This window comes from Mustelus asterias, chromosome 4 (assembly GCF_964213995.1).
Source record: "Mustelus asterias chromosome 4, sMusAst1.hap1.1, whole genome shotgun sequence".
Classification (NCBI taxonomy): domain Eukaryota; kingdom Metazoa; phylum Chordata; class Chondrichthyes; order Carcharhiniformes; family Triakidae; genus Mustelus; species Mustelus asterias.
The window spans coordinates 53844387-53863790 of NC_135804.1; the positions used below are offsets into that span (position 1 = coordinate 53844387).

The following is a 19404-nucleotide window of genomic DNA, read 5'->3' on the forward strand; positions in this document are numbered from 1 at the left end:
TGGCAGATTTTGGGTCCTAGCATGTATTTATAATACATAAAATATGGAAAATAGAATCAGAGGGTTTTATTCCAATTGCTACGCAGGTGTTCTTGATTTTGGGATGCTGAATAAGGAGTCCAGTACATCTATGTGCAAGTATCAGTCATCAGGCAATCTAATTTGGAGACACTATTGGGATAGCAACAAGGAACCAAAACTGACTGAATGAACTCACTGAATCCTATTGGTTCCATCAATTTATAATTGGCTGAACAAACGTAGCAGCGTTTCTGAACACTGGAGATAAGACTGGTATGTAATAGATTGCATAAAATGGATTTATTCATTAAAATGTATTAATGAGACGTCTCTAGAATTTCTGGTCATTGAATCTGCGTTGAAATGAAGGATTGAGAGCATCCTAAAAAGCTAACATATACTGGAATGATAAAGCTCACTTGCCTTTACAAAGATTACACTTCAACTCTAGCCTTTCCCTATAAACATGGGAATCAAAATGAACACTTCCGGAAAGAGATCTGCTGAAGCAAAAAAAAATTCCAGGAGACATTTGGCTGAGTACAGCAAGTTACTCTGTGCACCACAAGCCAAATGTATTTCTGCAAATTGGTTCTCTCAATGAACTCAGCACATCAGAAGGAGATCACAGGAGTTGCAGATCACAGTAGCAGAATCACACAACATGGCAAGTGAACAAGTGAAATCCAGAGTTACCATTAGCTGATTAAAAAGGTGCACAAGTAACACTTGACAGCTAACAAGACAGGTTTGCCTGTCCAGAATAAAGAAAATAATCCTGGAAAACACAGCTAGTGCATGGTCAACACACTAAATAATCTGGCAAGTGTTAACATTCCAGGGTGCAACACAAGACCTTAGCCCTGCCTTCAGGGGAAAAGGTTGGAATTTCCACACGATGGACAAATTGAATGGCAAGTTGTCCCACGGCACACATTCCAACACTTCAGCAAAACCCACCCTGATGGCTATTGAGAAGCAGGATGGTTTTCTCTCTCCCCCCAAGAGAAAAAGAAACATAAGGGTGTTAAGAAAGAGACTGACATGGAGCAGCAAATTTTAAATTACTTAGAGCCAGGTCGAACACTAGTCCCAAGTATAACACTAGGCAATGTTGAATTTTCAGCTATTTTGTTTTCTTTTTCTATGTAAAAGACTGCAACAGAAATGTAGGTTACATTTTTAAAAAATCATATGTAGCATTTTAAAAATCAACTCTCCCCTCTTATTTGGTTTTAAAAACACACGTGCAATATCTGTATAATTTTCTCTCTACTCCAATCTCAGTTTTGCTCTTTTGGCTTTTGTTCTCCAGGAATTACAAAACTCCATAACCAGCCTAACCATTATTCAGATGTAATGTGTCTAAGCATCACAAGCAGGTTGGATTCTGTCCTGATCAAACATCCATACAAACAGGGCCACACTGATCAGGAACTGCAAGCTCTGGCTAGCTTTACCCTTCCTAAACCAGGAGCACCAAGATTAACTTTGGTCCTCTGGTAGCTGTGAAAAATCAGCGAACCCCAATGGATGGTTTACTGGTATCGTGCAGGTGAACATTCAACACAAGGGTTGTTGAAAGGTGCAAATATATAGTGCAAATAAAAATACTTGGGTGCTACAAAAAAAGTCACCAATATTTCAATAGATCACTCAGGAATTGATCAGTAGTGCAATTAAACAAATATCCAAGATTAAAAACTTCATACCCCAACCATAAGATCACATTTTTCCAAAATGGCGCTGGAGCGTGGCAACTTCTTGCAAGCTGTGCCCAGCATACCTTCTAATTCTATCTTTTACTCTCGTTCTATGCTTCTAAAACTTCATTCTAACTTCTTAAAAAATCTCTAATAATGTTTTAATTCAATCTTCTCTACACCCTAGCTATGACTGTAACACTACATTCTGCACTCTCCCCTTTCCTTCTCTATGTACGGTATGCTTTGTCTGTATAACAGACACAAAAAATATTTTTCAATGTATACTAATACATGTGGCAATAGTGAATCAAATTTCTTCACTCGAGTTGAAAAGGAGAGCTCCAGGTTAAGGATATTAGTAATTAAGGAAACTAGTAAATTAGAAAGACTAAAAACACGCAGAAATAGAGGTAATTAAAGAACAGATCAAGCTGCAACTAAAGTTACAAGCCTGTGAAAACCATAGATGTTTATTGCGAGCTTGGGACATTACGTATAGATTTCCAGTCCTACAGAAAAATCTACCTGCATAAGAATACATCTTCAGTAATTCTCAGCAGTAACATGGAACTGGGAGATTAATGTGGTATTCCAACCACAGATGTAGAGGAGTTGTAGTAGAATCCATGGAAACCCTTCAGTGCAAAAAGAGGTCATTCAGCCTGCACAGGATCCCTGAAAGAGCATCCCACCCAGACCCTCCACTCCATGCCCACAACCCTGTGCATTTACCATGGCCAATCCATCTAACCCCGCACATCTATGGAGAGTGGGAGGAAACCAGAACATGCAGAGGAAACCCACGCAGACACTGGGAGAATGTGCAAACTCCACACAGTCACCCAAGGCCGCAATTGAATCCAGGTTCCTGGTGCTATGAGGCAGCAGTGCTAACCACTATCACCTCGCCACCAGGATTTCAATCACAGATTTAGAGGAGAAACTTCAAAAGTAGAATTTATTTTGTGGAGATAATGAGACAGGCAGAATTCTCCAAATTTGGAAATTCTCCTTGTTAAAAAGATGCATTTTCTGATTAAAGAAACTTTAAAATCTAATCAAGAGAAAATGTGTCTTCTTCAAATAGAGAGTGAAAGCACAGAGCAAAGGTGTGGAGTGTTGGCGAGTGAGCTCCAGGAAAAAGAGTCAAAGCATTATTTTCCCAGAATTGGTAATACTTTGAAGTTTTTTTAAAATAGAAAAAGTACTATATGTAGTTGAGGTTAATATTGACCTGATCTTATATTTACATTCCTCCTTAACACCATTCAAAAATTAATATGCAGTAAATGGGAAAAACCAGATTGGTTCCAAACAATATGCTATAATACATTGGGTTTTAAAGATTTCACATCTCCAATTACTCACCCATCCCCATTAAATTTGGATTCCTCTGTACACCTATCAGCTGAATGATTAGAGGGAGTTTTAAAGTAAAACACTCCACAGAAGAGCAAAGTTACTCTGCGCAAAGGATTGACTGGCTCCAGCTTTAACAAGCCCCTTACATGATCTGGATCCACCGACTTGCATCTGGCATCCATCACCGAACTCGATCCCCGATTGGCTGCACTCCGTTCCCGAACAGCCTGTGGAATTTAAAGAGAGCCAATTGGTCATAATCCAGCGTCAAAGCAGATTTTAAAAAAACCAACCATGCGGTACAGCGAATCACTCGTTTGTACAATAGTAAAAACTCAACCTCACTCATGATTTGCAATTTAATTATTTTCATTCCAAGGTCAGCACAGGAGGGAGAAAATGAGAAAAAGAAATGTCAGCCTAACAGAACTAATGGTCCATCAAGTTACTTTGACCTAAATGAATGAGTATTTGCACAAAGTGCTCAAATTGTACCCGAGCGTTCTGATATATTACATTTTTTCTCCAAGTATACTTTATTCACAAAATTTGTAAAAGGTACATTGTGGTAATTTTAAATTTTAACTTGTATAAAGTGTAGAACAGATCGGTTTCTTTCAATACAGTATGTGGCACTCGGGGATGGGTTAAGTGCGCACTACTTGATTATATCAATAACATTCATTTCATGCAAAATATACAGCCCCAGGGGTTTTTACACAGTCCCTAGCCCCTCCATATACAATGGCAAGAGTGCATTAGATTGGCCTGTGGCCTTTCCCCAAAAGACCTTTGCTGTGGTTGTTCTAAGCCTTAGTATGACCTCTGCAGTGTGACAGTTTGCAATACTCAGATCATAGAATCATAGAGGTGGCACAGTGGTTAGCACTGCTGCTTCATAGTGCCAGAGACCCGGGTTCAATTCTAGCCTTGGGTGACTGACAGTGTGGAGTTTGCATGTTCTCCCTGTGTCTGCGTGGGTTTCCTCCGGGTGCTCCAGTTCCCTCCCACAGTCCAAAGATGTGCGGGTTAGTTTGATTGGCTATGATAAATTGCCCATTGTCAGGGGGATTAGCAGGGCAAATAAATGGGATTACGGGGATAGGGCCTGGGTGGTATTGTCGTCAGTGCAGGCTCGATGGGACGAATGGCCTCCTTCTACACTGTAGGGATTCTATGATTCAGATCTTGGCACTGGAAGACCAGCAAGGTTTGGGCAGACCAAAGCATGTCTTTTACCAAGTTTATTTTGGTGTTTTTTCTTTATTCATTTGCGGGACATGGGCGTTGCTGGCTGGCCGGCCAGCATTCATCACCAATCCCTAGTTGCCCTTGAAGGGGCAGTTGAAAGTCAACTACATTGCTGTGGCTCTGGAGTCACATGTAGGCCAGACCGGGGAAGGACGGCAGATTTCCTTCCCTAAATTACATTCGTGAACCAGATGGGTTTTTCCGACAATGGTTTCATGGTCATCAGTAGATTCTTAACTACAGGTTTTTTATTGTTGGAATTCAAATTCCACCATCTGCCGTGGCGGGATTCAAACTCAGGGTCCCCAGAACATTAGCTGAGTTTCTGGATTAATAGACTAGCGATAATACCATTACGCATCACCTCCCCTGGGAATGGCTAGCCCATAGAGCTCAGAGTCCTGCAACTTGATGCTATTACTATTGAATGAAGCCTGGACAAAGTAATACTGTATGAAGTGTTTTGATGGGATTGTTTCATAGGCCAGTAAAGAAAGGCACCATTCAAGATGAACCAGCGTCTTTAAACAGGAAACAAAAAGTGAAAACGCTGACCTTAATAACGAATGCATTTCCCTTAGTGAATCCAGTGAACACAAACAAAATCTGCAACATCTAACATCCTTGAACTGGGAGCAGCCTGATTAAGTTGGAATAATGTTACGCTTCCGGCATGCAATTTTCTCCCCTCCTTAAGGCATTGATTTCATGTTGAGATGCAGTTCTATTGGCACCTGTCACTTTCCAGAGGAGAGGCAGAAATATAAATCTTCTTATTCTATTGCTGTTGCACGCCTGCACCTCCTGCTAGAAGAATGTGTGGCCATCCTCAGATTCAAATGCCACAAAATCCCACGCCAGAGTCAATGCAGGATTACACAAATGGTGCACCAGCCACACAATTCCAGCACTCCAGCTCTCAGAGCAGCAAGTCGAATAAAAAGAACCCTTTTTGCAATAATCTGATTTCAAGAGTAGATAAAGACAGAAATCAGTAAAACAGACAAACTGCCATGAATGTGAAACAAGCCTCAACTTCCTTCGAAACAGAGATTAAATGCCATTCGGTAAATATAATTATAAATTTCAATACTTGGCGAAGTCTAACAGCTGAGCAAGCTGTTAAGCTGTCTTAGTTATGAAAAGCAGAACAAGAAACCAAGACAATTTTGTACTACAGTACATAAATGCCTTGGAAAAAAGGCACCATCCCTAACAGTGTCGAAATCAGCAACTAAGCAAACTGAAGCTTCAGAAAATGAAACACAACTACACTCTCCAGCCTTTATATACAGCTTCTGCCAAGCAGATTATAGAACACAGTAATCTGTTAAGAATCATTCCATTATTTATTTGGGGAGGTACGGAAAACCAAAGAAAAACTCTGCTTATGCACATGCAAAATATCACATTCTGTTGCAAGGTCAGAACACCAGTGATAGAACCAAGTTTATCTTCTAGAAAATTGGAAGATAAGGAATGCCACAGGTCTTAGATAATTAGCTGGATACCAGATCCCATTCTGCTCAGGCTACAAATTATTATGCAATTGTGAACATTCCTCAGAATTAAAGAATAATATACCAGCCTCTCTCTGCTTCAAAGGGACTCACATTTTACAGGTCTAATTAGCAGTCAGAAGGCCTTCTTCAGACCCAGAAACACAATCAAGTTATTTACAACAATGTACTTTTGATTAGGTGCAAGAGTGGAATCACATGACCATTGAAATACAGGACTGCCTCAGCTGCCAATTTCTAGGCTTCCTTGATCAAACTTGTCCCACTCAGACCCACTCTGATTCTCAGAAATCTCAAATTAACTTTTTTCCTCTGTCAAGCAGCTCTGTTGATAGAGCCAGACTCTTTACAAAAAAAAGACCCAGTGCAGATTTTTAGCATTCAAATTGGCCTTCAAGTGATGCAGGGGGGAAACTTGGCAGTTTACATACTAGTTTCTGCAAGCTTTCTTCCAAGAGAGCATTAAAATCACCTATAGTCAATGGAGTTACATCAGGTGCACGTGTGTGTTATGTTACTTAACTGAGTATGTTCTGTATCATAGACAGATGAGCTGCTTCTTTCATAGAATCAAACAGTGCAGAAGGAGGTCATTCAGCCCCTCGAGTCTGTACCGACCACAATCCCACACCACAGACCCTATCCCCAAAACCCCATACATTTACCTTAGCTAGCCCCCTGACACCAAGGGACAATTTAGCATGGCCAATCCACCTAACCCGCTATTCTTTGGACTGTGGGAGGAAGCCCACGCAGACTCGGGCATCTCCTGTATTATCCAACGGATCCCAACTGACCAGGTTGCAGAATAAGTATCGATAGGATTTAGTCTGCAGATAACATGGCTAGGAACAACATTTCACAGGCAAAATCCAAACTTCAGTCAAGACAGCAAACTATTTTGCTAACAAATGGCCACGACGATGTAAGAATATTGCAGAAGAGCTGTTTCGAATGAAATCTGGCAGATCTACCAAATATAAAGCACAAGAGCTAGCAATGTTCTTCTGATTCACCGCAAGAGGTAACCAAACACCACAAATTAATACCTCTTCTTTGAAGGAAAATGCCATCTTTGAATGATAGCAGGATTTAAGTTCAGGCATACATTTAAGTACTAGACTGGTTCTGTACTATAAAAATTAAAAAAGGTCTTGCTAAAAGTTATGAGAAGCCAAAAGGAACACTCCTCAAAATGGATAAAAATTGATTTTTACTGAAGGGACAAAACAAAGAAGTTCTATCTGAAATTCAACTTGCTGTTCAATCAGAATATCCTACCCCAGCATTTTAATTAGCACCTTGAACAAGGATTCAACACCCCGATTATAAAATTATGTATTCAACACCTTTACCAATTTTTTCCCATTGCCCTCTAATCTCCCCAACAGGAGGAAAACCTTTGCTCTATATGAAAAGAAATCAAAGCAACACCAATGTGTTTGCTTCAGTGAGTTCCACAGTCCAGCCCTGGCATTTGGAAAAACTGCCTCTATTGGACAATGCGTCAAATAATATTTTTAATTAGGAAAATGTGCCAAGGGTTATGGGATCAAGGAGAGAAGGTGGAGTTATAGATCAAACATGACCCAGTTGAACAGAACAGGCTCGAGGGGCTGAGTTGTCCTATCTTGGTACAGTACACAGGCACTTTAACAAGCTTGTCCGTCGACTCCAGCATGACTGCTCAGGGCTGAGAGTTTCTGCCATGGGTCTTCACTTGACTGGGCAGGCTGCTTCTCAATCACAGATCTTTGAGCAGCCAGGGGCAGGAAGTCCCATGAGGTAGTGGAATCCGGAATGCAGGATTTGCTTTCTTTCCTCCTCTGCTGCTGTTCTGCCTCATCATTAACTCATTGTGACTCAAAGCAACTTGGACAAGTTGTTGCCATTTTGAATGATTGGTGGCATCAATGTTAATGCTGCTTCTCTGCTACTCTTCCAGAGGAGCTCAGCACATCTTTGTACACATTTCTTCGTCCCTCCCACTGGAACATTGGCTATTTGAGAGCTGAGAAAACAGGAGTTGACAGGAAAGAAGGATGGGGAGTGCTCAACGTATTCCAGAATCTCTCCTTCAACGTGTAGGTGGAATATTTGGCTGACCAGGGTTGACATCAGTTTTGTTTTGGCAACATTCAAGGATAGGCCAAGTCTCTTGTCTGCAGATTTGAAGAGATTGAGAGTGGCTTAAATCTGGTGCAGAATGGACAACCACACTGCACGAGTAACAGGACATGGACTTGCATCCATAGTTCCCAATCTCCTCATGGCACCACTGGGCCAGATAATTAGCAGCACTTGCAAAACCTTTAATATAGACCTTCCACTAGTTGTCTTGGCAACAGAGATTAAGGATGAGAAATAAAGCAAATACAAAAGCTTATACATCTGGTCAAATGTAGTGTGTGTAACAGGTCAGTTCTGAAACAAAATATGAAGTTATGTTTTGGCAACTCAACCTGTTGCTACAAACCAAGCTTTATGACATTTGATATGATCCCGACCGTCACCAAGCACCAGTGTTTACCACATTGGAAACAGGCACAAGCTGATGCTCACTAGCTCACATTTGTATGCCTAGAAAATAGAAATATCTCATTAACATACCAAGCCTGACAAAAGGCCTATGATATCAATTGATACTAAAGCTGCTCCCCATCTTAAAAATGGTGATTTAGTGAGTTCCATATTTCTATATTGCCCCTGCTAGAAATAGGTTTGGAACATGAGTAAGCAGGCTTTGCAAGTTCAATTATTATTTTAAAGATCCAGATAAATGGCGAGAATTCCATCACACTGTTGACTTGGGTCTTCACCAAACCCAAGTTCTCACTGTAAGGAAGCAGTTTGCAATATGTTCTCTTCCCCACTCCCACCCAATAGGTGGTGTCTCATTTGGGGACTCTTCCTGCACTACTGCTTGGAGCCTGAGGATATCCAGTGATATGTGGGCTCACCGTTTAACATTCCTGAACCAACTACAGTACTGAGAATCAGTAAAGGAAGGTCCCAATACTGGGACAACTTCTAAATGGTGCAACAGTTGTTTGGCGTAGGGAGGTGGAATAGGAGATGCACATGAAAGCTTAAGAGGGCGACGGTAATCAACTGGATTTGGGTTCACTAATGGGAAAAGTCATCTTGATTCAGTTGTGAAAAAGAGTGCACATATTGCAATTTCGCTACAATTTTAGTCCACACTTTTCAATAATTAAACTGACCAGGTTTAACTGAAAAATATATGGATTTAGGTTGGATAGCAATCATTTATCAGCTCAATGAACCAAGAGCTGTAACCAGTAATGAAAATGCATGCAAGCATACTTTATAAAAAAGGAATTCAAAACCAAAGAAGCTCTTCACATTTAGTAGTGTTCATTACATCCGAGTAGTGTTGAAGCTGCTCATCAGGATATATGGCCACCTCAGGGCAAACTAGATAATGTCAGTAGATAATGAATAGGGAGGGAATAGAGGGATTCAGACCAAGGGCAGAAGGTTTTATTTATAAGGTTGGGGCATCACAATCGGCATGGGCTTGGAGAGCCGAAGGGCTTGTTCCTGTGCTGTATTTTGCTTTGTTCTTTGTATAAATCAGAAAATTATTTGACTTAAGAAACCAGCACTCAACTTGAGATGTCACATAAATGCTGTTATGTTTACAGGACAAAAAGTTGTGCATTCTGCGACAACTGCCCCACCTTCCTAAAACTTTCCACCTTGAACAAGGCCCAAGTCAGTGGTGTGATGGAATACTCACCACTTACCTGGATATAGTTCCAATACAGATAGCTTGACACCACCCAGAGCAAAGAAGTCTACTCGATGATTGATAGCCCATCCAATAGCTCAAAAATCTATTCCCTCCATCACTGGCTTATCATGGCTGCAGTGTACCACCAATATTGGCAATTGGCAAGACTTCTTGGACAACTACTCCTATGACTTCTAACACCAAAGAATAAGAGCATAGAGCGCATTAGGACACCATTAACTCCAGCTTCCTCCATCCTGACTTGGATATTTTTCATTATTCTTTCATTGTCAGTGGATCAAAATTCTGAAACTTCCTACCTAATAGCATTATAGAAAACTTCATAGGGCAGGCTGCAGGCATTCAAGGTGGTGCCCACCACCTTCAAATGACGGGCAATAAAAGCAATTTAAATCAACAATCCCCAAAGAATGAATTCCTTTGCTCAGTTAGGGAACAACTGAGTGAACAGTATCATCGAAGTAGCGATTCTTTTCTTTCATAAACTCTGAATGCGCCAATCTTTCACTGCAATATTGTCAATGCCGTATGACAATACTTGGTCTTAAACAGCTAACCTCTGCAAGCGAGACAGAATAGCCAAACTGCAATATCAGAAGTCTGTATATCCTAGAACTAGGAATAGTGCATCATTGCTCCCACTTCAATAGTAACTTAAAACATGCATTGTGTATATGAAGTTTTGAACATTCAGTACACTGTCACCATTATAATCTCTGCTAATATGCTTTGCGTAGAAAACCACACACATCTTATATCATTGCTAGGACCTTGTCCTTTGAAGGACATGCATTTATTTAGTTTTAATAGCTTTCAGAGCAATATTCAGAGCTTAGCTTTCAAGCACTTTTGCTCCCAACACAAACACTGGTGAGAGACAGACTAAAGCTTGGGGCAGTTGCCATAAATGCACTGTAGGCAAAGTCCCTTCAGCCATTGTACATCCAGAGGCTGGAAACTGAAAACTCCTGGGCTGAATGTTTTATAATGGGTAGGCCATACATTAACTGTCGTTATAGATGCATTGCATAACATGCAGTATTGCAAGAAATTGATAAAAGCAAAATACTGCGGATGCTGGAATCTGAAACAAAAACAGAAAATGCTGGAAAATCTCAGCAGGTCTGACAGCATCTGCGGAGAGAGAATAGAGCCAATGTTTTGAGTCTGGATGACCCTTTGTCAGAAGGGAAATGACCCTTCGTCAGCTCTACTCTCTCCCCACAGATGCTGTCAGAGCTGCTGAGACATTCCAGCATTTTCTGTTTTTGTTGCAAGAAACTGATTCAGTTCACCATCTATATAACATCACCATTAAACAGTCGCGTAACACACTCAATTTTTATGAATAAAGTATTGTTTTGGGAAGTGAGGTTGGTAGGTAGCTCTGTTCCAAAAATGGGAATCAGAAAATCTAACCTAGAAATGGAACACCTGGCAGGGGCATGAGTAAGATAAAGTATTCTTTACATTAGAGATATGAGATTATATATACAAACCATTACTGGATAACTCACATTGAAGTTGTTAGAAGTCAGCATACATTTCTCCTGTGAAATAGGTGCACCATGGAATGCAAGTCTCTCCAACAATCCATGGTGTTCAGATTGAATTTATACCTTTCTATTGAAGTTATAGCTTTCACTGAAATTCTAAACATTCTGCAATTTTTTATATCTAAAGCATGCAAGGAGGCAAGATAATATTGGCCATCCATGGCAAAAGAGGTAAGCACTGTATAAAGATTTCAATTTTATAAGATACCTTTCAAAAATCAATTACTTTATGTATCCATCTCATCTGTACACAAAGCCAAGTCATCTTTGCCTGTATTCTACAACTGTACAGGGTTCTGGTTTAAGAGAATCAGTCGTATTTTTGTAAACCTGACAAATTACAAAGACCTCAAGACTTCAAATAAAGTGAACATCAAGGTTAATGTTAAGGTGTTGCCACTTCTAGAAGCTTACTTAAAAAATTGAATGGAGCAAAAAACATAATCCATGATTAAACAACATTAAATTCTAGCCAACTTAGATTGATCAAGTGTCAGATCAAATTGAAGAATTTGATTCACGTCAATAAGATTATTTATACACCAAGTTATTCTCAACTGGATTTCCCTTAGTAACTGTACCCCCAAAAAGTTCCAATGTCAAAGGAAGGCTCACTTTCATTTCTTATGTCTTTTACAGTGGTGTAGAGGTCAACAAAACAGGATTCACTGGTAAACACAATTCTCCAGACTTGTTCAACTCAGTCCCATATTCAGCCAGGTTTGTAATTATAGGATTATATATTACAATATAGCAATACATTACAATCCCAGATTACTCCTATATCAAATCGCTGTACCACAAAACTTATTCATTGATCATGGGGGAGGAAAATGCTCCAGTTTACAGGTGTGATCAACTTTCCATCTCACGTGCGGCACTTGCTAGACCCAGAACAACATCACAACTTCCCAGAATAACACTTGTTAAAGTAAAATAATTTAATTAAATAATTTATTAAAATAAAATAATTTCTTAAAATAAACCTTACCGATGGTAAAAGCCATTTGGTCCACCCAAATTCAGAAACATTCTCTGCCTGGCCTAATTTTGATTCATTTCTTAGACAATCACAAGGTTTCTACCTACTCTTATGTTCCACACACTGACCATTGAGACATTTCCTGATATTAATACTCAGCCACCATTTCACTAACAATTTCATTTAAAGCGTAATTCCATGTTAGGAACTTTATGCATCCAAGATAATTCCTCAGAAGCTTCCTTTCAAGGTTCCAATCTCTCCTATATTGGTATCTGTCCAATGCCATGGGTTGGGTTAGCTGAACAACTCCTTGCTATACTGCTCCCAGAACTTCACGTTTTATTTTAAAAATCACAACCAATTGAACACAATTTTGGTGATTACAGAAGTAATTAATTTGCTGCCAACCCTAACATAGACAGAGGTCCTCAAAGACACTGTGCAAATATCAAGGTTCCTAGATGCCTCAGGTTCTTTCGCTCTCTTCAAGTTGGTGACCATGGACATCCATGTGTTGGGTCATGGTTATATTTGGCAAGGTGCTGCAGTGATTTGCTATTGCCTTCTGCAGGTTCAAGCTGACCAGGACACTCTCCACTCTTACATCTTGCCACAAGCGTTTTGGAAAGATTTTCAGATTGTTAATCAACCTGTTTGGCCATGTCATGAGTGTGCCTTCATTCAAGTCCAAGTGAGATCAGCATGGTGTAGATTTGGCACTGGATTATATCAGAGATGACTGGGTGCTTGTTGCACGGTAGGTAGCATCCTTACCTCTGAAAGGCAGCACAGTGATACAGTGATCAGCACTCCTGCCTCACAGCCCCAGGGAGCTGGGTTTGATTCCAGCCTTGGGTGACTGTTCTGCGTGGAGCTTGCATGTTCTCCCCATGTCCTCTGGGTGCTCCGGTTTCCTTCCACAGTGTAAAGATATGCAAGTTAGGTGGATTGGCCATGTTAAATTGCCCCTTAGTGGCCCAAGGTGTGTAAACGAGGGGGATTAGCAGAGTAATCATGTGGGTCACACGGATAGGGCCCCGAGTAAGATGCTCTGTTGGAGAGTTGATGCAGACACAATGGACCAATGGTCCCCTTCTGTGCTGTAGAGTTCCGTTAAGTATTTTATTCATTTCCTGCTACCCAGACACAATTACCAGGCTAACTTTCCACATTTGGGTTACAGGTTATTTTAAATTAAATTAAGAAAAGGAAAATTGCAGTAAGTTTTATTTAGTACATCTAGGATATTTGTTTCATGCATCTTCCAATACCAAATCCATATCATGCTGATCTCTGGTGAAATCGGAGCCTGGGCTTTTTGATTCTTCAACTAAGGTGCCTATTTTTTAAAACTTTACTTTTGTGTCAGACATCATCTGTCAGTCAAAGCTTGCCAGTCAAGCATTATTTTTGCTCATCTTATTGTCACTTTCCATAGATGATCTCTACCGTGGGCAGCACAGTAGCACAGTGGTTAGCACTGCTGCTTCACAGCTCCAGGGTCCCGGGTTCGATTCCCGGCTCGGGTGACTGTCTGTGTGGAGTTTGCACATTCTCCTCGTGTCTGCGTGGGTTTCCTCCGGGTGCTCCGGTTTCCTCCCACAGTCCCAAGATGTGCGGGTTAGGTTGATTGGCCAGGTTAAAAATTGCCCCTTAGAGTCCTGGGATGCGTAGGTTAGAGGGATTAGCGGGTAAAATATGTGGGGGTAGGGCCTGGGTGGGATTGTGGTCGGTGCAGACTCGATGGGCCGAATGGCCTCCTTCTGCACTGTAGGGTTTCTATGAATTTCTATGAATCTCTTCGGGTGATTCTACATATTTTTAAAAAAATGTTAAACACTTGCCTGTGCCTCCCCCTTTAAAAGAATAAAGTAAATAATTGAAGTGCGTTAATCTGATCAATTCGTTTCTCTGGCTTTCTTATCGTGAAAGGAAAATAAACAAGACCCTGTCACACACACGCTCGCTCTCTCCCCTTAATCTTGATTTGAACACGTGATCACAAAACAGCTTGCTAATAAATCAGAAAACTACATCCCACCCTGCAGGAAACTTCCTCAGCAGCACAAATGCATCATCACTACAGTTCCCTACTATTTTCCTGTCCCTTCTCCTAGCCCACCACCCTGGGACCAGGGAAGTCCTGCCCCATGAAATCAAAATCCGAGTCTATTTTGGCCCATGGTCTCCAACAACACGATGTGGAGATGCTGGCATTGGACTGGGGTAAACACAATAACAGTTTTAACAACACCAGGTTAAAGTCCAACAGGTTTATTTGGTAGCAAATACCATTAGCTTTCGGAGCGCTGCTGCTTCCGTCAGATGGAGTGGAAATCTGCTCTCAAACAGGGCACAGAGACACAAAATCAAGTTACAGAATACTGATTAGAATGCAAATCTCTACAGCCAACCAGTTCTTAAAGATACTGACAATGTGAGTGGAGGAGGGAGCATTAAGCACAGGTTAAAGAGACGTGTATTGTCTCCAGACAGGACAGTCAGCAAGTCCAGGAGGCAAGCTGTGGGGATTACTGATATTGGCTTTATGTCACACTATCAGTAACCCCCACAGCTTGCCTCCTGGACTTGCTGACTGTCCTGTCTGGAGACAATACACATCTCTTTAACCTGTGCTTAATGCTCCCTCCTCCACTCACATTGTCTGTATCTTTAAGACCTGGTTGGCTGTAGAGATTTGCATTCTAATCAGTATTCTGTAACTTGATTTTGTGTCTCTGTGCCCTGTTTGAAAGCAGATTTCCACTCCATCTGATGAAGCAGCAGCGCTCCGAAAGCTAATGGTATTTGCTACCAAATAAACCTGTTGGACTTTAACCAGGTGTTGTTAAAACTGTTACTGTGTCCAACAACACAACAGAGTTGACCTTTGATTCTTCTTTTGTAAAAGTAGATTGCGTTCCTTTTTAATTTGTGCATTGCGCACCATTATAATCAGACACGATCTTTGGCACCTGAAGAGCAATTCAATCTCAATTTAAAGGAATTAGTACTTTTTATTATAGTTTAATAGTCTTAATTTTCCCCTTGCACAAACATTGCACAGCATAATGCCTCTATTCAGCAAAACAGCTGCTTGAACCATATTTTTGACTAATTCAACTGCAACTGAAGGTAGGAACCAGTTTACAATTTAAGAAATCACCAACTTAAAGCTTAATAGATACTAGTTACCTCTTCTAGATTCAATGCATGAAATTTAAATTTCATTTGCAAACTCTGGCTCATTACTCTACACAAAGGTACAGGGTATCTATCGCATGGTAGGTTGCTGCATAAGGTTATATCTCACAGGATCCAAGGTGAGGTAGCCAATTGGATACAAAATTGGCTTGACGACAGAAGACAGAGGGTGGTTGCAGAGGATTGCTTTTCAAGTTTAGAGGTGTGTGAGCAGCGGTATCGGTGCTGGGTCCATTGTTATTTGTCATTTATATTAATGATTTGAATGAGAATTTAGGAGGCATGGTTAGGAAGTTTGCAGATGACACCAAGATTGGTGGCATAGTGGACAGTGAAGGTGGTTATCTAGGATTGCAACAGGATCTTGATCAATTGGGCCAGTGGACAGATGAATGGGAGATGGAGTTTAATTTAGATAAATGCGAGGTGATGTATTTTGGTAGATTGAACCAAGGCAGGACTTACTCAGTTAATGGTAGGGCATTGGGGAGAGTTATAGAATAAAGATCTAGGGGTAGGTTCATAGCTCCTTGAAAAGTGGAGTCGCAGATGGACAGGGTGGTGAAGGCAACATTCGACATGCTTGGTTTCATTGGTCAGAACATTGAATACAGGTGGTGAAGTTTTTCAAGACATTGGGAAGACCACACTTGAAATACTGTGTACGTTCTGGTCACATTATTATTGAAAGGATATTAAATTAGAAAGACTGCAGAAAAGATTTACGAGAATGCTACCAGGACTTGATGGTTCAAGTTACAAGGAGAGGTGGAGTGAAACCTTTTTCACTGGCGCGTAGGAGGCTTAGGGGTGATCTTATAGAGGTCTATAAAATAATGAAGGGCATAGATAAGGTAGACAGTCAACATCTTTTCCCAAAGGTAGGGGAGTCTAAAACTAGAGGGCATTAAGTTGAGAGTGGAGAGATACAAGAGGGTCCAGAGGGGCAATTTTTTCCACATAGAGGGTGACGAGTGTATGGAAAGAGCTGCCAGAGGTAGTAGTAGAAGCGGGTACAATTTTGTCTTTTAAAAAGCATTTAGACAGTTACATGGGTAAGAAGGGTATAGACGGATATGGGCCAAATGCGGGCAATTGGGACTAGCTTAGTGGTAAAAACTGGGCGGCATGGACAAGTTGGGCCAAAGGGCCTGTTTCCATGCTGTAAACCTCTGACTCTATAACAAAGATAATTTGCACATCTGTAGGTATGTGGTTAGACTAACCTGATCCTATTCAAATTAGAAACCATGCTGGAAATAATTCAGATTGCAGTACTCTAAAATGACGAAAAACAAAATTTCTATACATTTTCTGATGCTGAACAGCAGAATATCTCGACATTCTAAGCTAGTTTTAATTGAACAGGAATGACTGAGGGGTTAAGTTAGGCCTCCCTCACCACAACCCAAAACATAAGTTCTGTCCTCTTGTCTTGCATATCCTCGATTGCCATTCCTTCACTGCTGATGGGAGTGTCTGAAGCTGCCTTGGTGCTAAGCTCAGAAACTCTTTCACCCTCCTCACCCCACTCTCATGAAACCTCTCCATTCCGAGGCATTCCTGAAAACCTACATCTCCTGCACCAAACTGTCATGTGGTTTGGTGTCAAATTGTGTTTGAAGTACTTTGGCGTATTTAAAGACATTCTATAAATGCACGTAATAGTTGCTGCAACTGGTAACTATGGTAATACACCATTCATCCAAGATGTGCTATGCTCAAATTTAGAGCAAATTTCAAATTTCTCGAAAAACTGGTCAGGCAACTGACAACAATGGAATGAAGAAAATGTGGTCACACCCAGTTCACCATTCAATTTGATTGGGTTGACTTAATTAAGTAGATGAGCTCATAGTTTCATTAACCCCAAAGAACCCTCAGTAACCTGCACATTGCAAAAGAGGAAAATAAAATCAATTAAAAGCTGCACCAAATGCATTGAAAATAATAATACAAAAGCAAAATACTGTGGATGCTGGAAATCAGATATAAAAACAAAGTGCTGAAAACACAGCAGTTCAGGTAGCAACTATAGAGAGAAACAGTGTTAATGGGCTGAATAAAACAGGGGGCCGGGGTGGGGGGAGGAGGAGGTGGTGGCGTGACCCCTCCCCACCCCCCCCAAAAAAAAAGTTGACGCCAAGTTAACCCATGGCAACCCATCCTGCAGCCATAATGTGCTGTGAGCAGGCTCAACAAGGGCCAAGTGGGACTTGTGCCCTTCACTAGCTCTAGAAGGCAGGGCTGTGTCCCCAATCTGATTGACTGACAATGCCAGTCTCAGTAGTATTATGACTGCATTAATAGCTGCTGGAGGACAGCCTCAACCGGGATCTTGGGTTCACGTCACACTATCTGTAACCCCCACGACTTGCCTGGGGGTGCAAAATCTCACTAACTGTCCTGGCTGGAGACAATACACATCTCTATAACCTGTGTTTAACCCTCTCTCCACTCACATTGTCTGTACCTTTGAGATTTGATTACCTGTAAAGACATGCATTCCAACCATTATCTTGTAAATTGAGTTTGTGTCTATATATGCCCCGTTTGTGAACACAACTCCCACTCACCTGATGAAGGGGCAGTGCACCGAAAGCTTGTGGCTTGTGCTACCAAATAAACCTGTTGGACTTTAACCTGGTGTGGTGAGACTTCTTACTGTGCTTACCCCGGTCCAACGCTGGCATCTCCACATCATTAATAGCTGCTGCCAGCATTGCACTGAGGAAGGCTGTCTATGGAACCCATCAGTAGTGTCCTGAGCAGGGAGGATTTCAGTTGGTTGGATGTGGGTAGGAAAATAAAGGGGGGTGGTTGGGGCAGCTTTCAATCTTAGGGGATTGCACTCAACCCACAAAGGTTGCCCCCAGTGATCAAACCCTGCCCTTTCTTCCCGTCCTTTGAAGGCTACATTAAAATACTCACCTGATGAAGGAGCAGCGCTCCGAAAGCTCGTGATTCCAAATAAACCTGTTGGACTTTAACCTAGTGTTGAGACTCTTTACTGTGCCCACCCCAGTCCAATGCCAGCATCTCCACATCATATTAAAATAAATTAGCTTACAGATTCTCATCTGACCACCCACGCCAAACATTTTTGGGTGTGGGCAGCATATTATCAGGGTCAACATGGCTGGGTAGGAATTCTAATTGACCTTTCATTACTTTTTTGAATATGGTGGGTGGGCTGCTGATTGTGGCACCCACCCACCCTTTGTATTACGGGGGGTGGGAAGGTGGTGGAGTGGGTCCCACTCTATTCATTGTGCCCCACCCCCACCGGAACATGCCTCGAAATGGGTGCATAAAATGCAGCCCAATGTTTCAGGATGAGATGACCTTTAATCAGAACTGTTCAGACAGGGTCATCTCAACTTCAACCCTCTTTCTCTCCACAGATGCTGCTCGAGCTGCTGAGTATTTCCACCATTTAAAAATTGTGTGTCCATCAGGATCATGAGTCGAGGGAAAGAATCTGTCAGATAAATGAGGCAGAGGTCTACATCCTGCAAAGCTTTGGTAGAAAGCTATGCTTGACTCAATTACCTTACGTATTATAGTAACACAACTTTGCAGATCAGTTATTTCAATTTTAAAGGCACGAATGGAGATTTTATTCACCTTTAAAACAAACTTCTAAAAGTCTTTAGATTTAGGCCTCAAGCTTTAGAAAGGCAACAGTTCCGTGACACTGAAGCAAACAAAGCTTTAAATCTGAGCTGTTATAAAATGCTAATAAACCTCTTTAATGGCCCCAGAATGGGAGGGAAGGTAAGCAAAATATATCAAATTAAAAATGTTACATATAAAATATACACACTAGGGGAGGTGATGGCCCAGTGGTATTAATCACTAGACTATTAATCCAGAAACTCAGCTAATGTTCTGGGGACCCAGGTTCAAATCCTGCCATGGCAGATGAAGTTGGAATTCAATAAAAAAAATATTTGGAAGTAAGGATCTACTGGTGACTGTGAAACCATTGTCAATTGTTGGAAAAACCCATCTGGTTCAC

General features: G+C 41.2%; 1 protein-coding gene across 1 annotated transcript in view; it reads right to left on the reverse strand.

Moving 5' to 3' along the window:
- The window catches only part of fa2h (fatty acid 2-hydroxylase), a 117959-nt gene that overhangs the window by 21026 nt on the left and 77529 nt on the right, over positions 1 to 19404 (reverse strand). The window contains exon 2 of the mRNA XM_078211043.1: positions 3236 to 3316. Coding sequence (XP_078067169.1) covers positions 3236 to 3316 — 81 coding nt within the window. The remainder of the gene's footprint in view (positions 1 to 3235; positions 3317 to 19404) is intronic.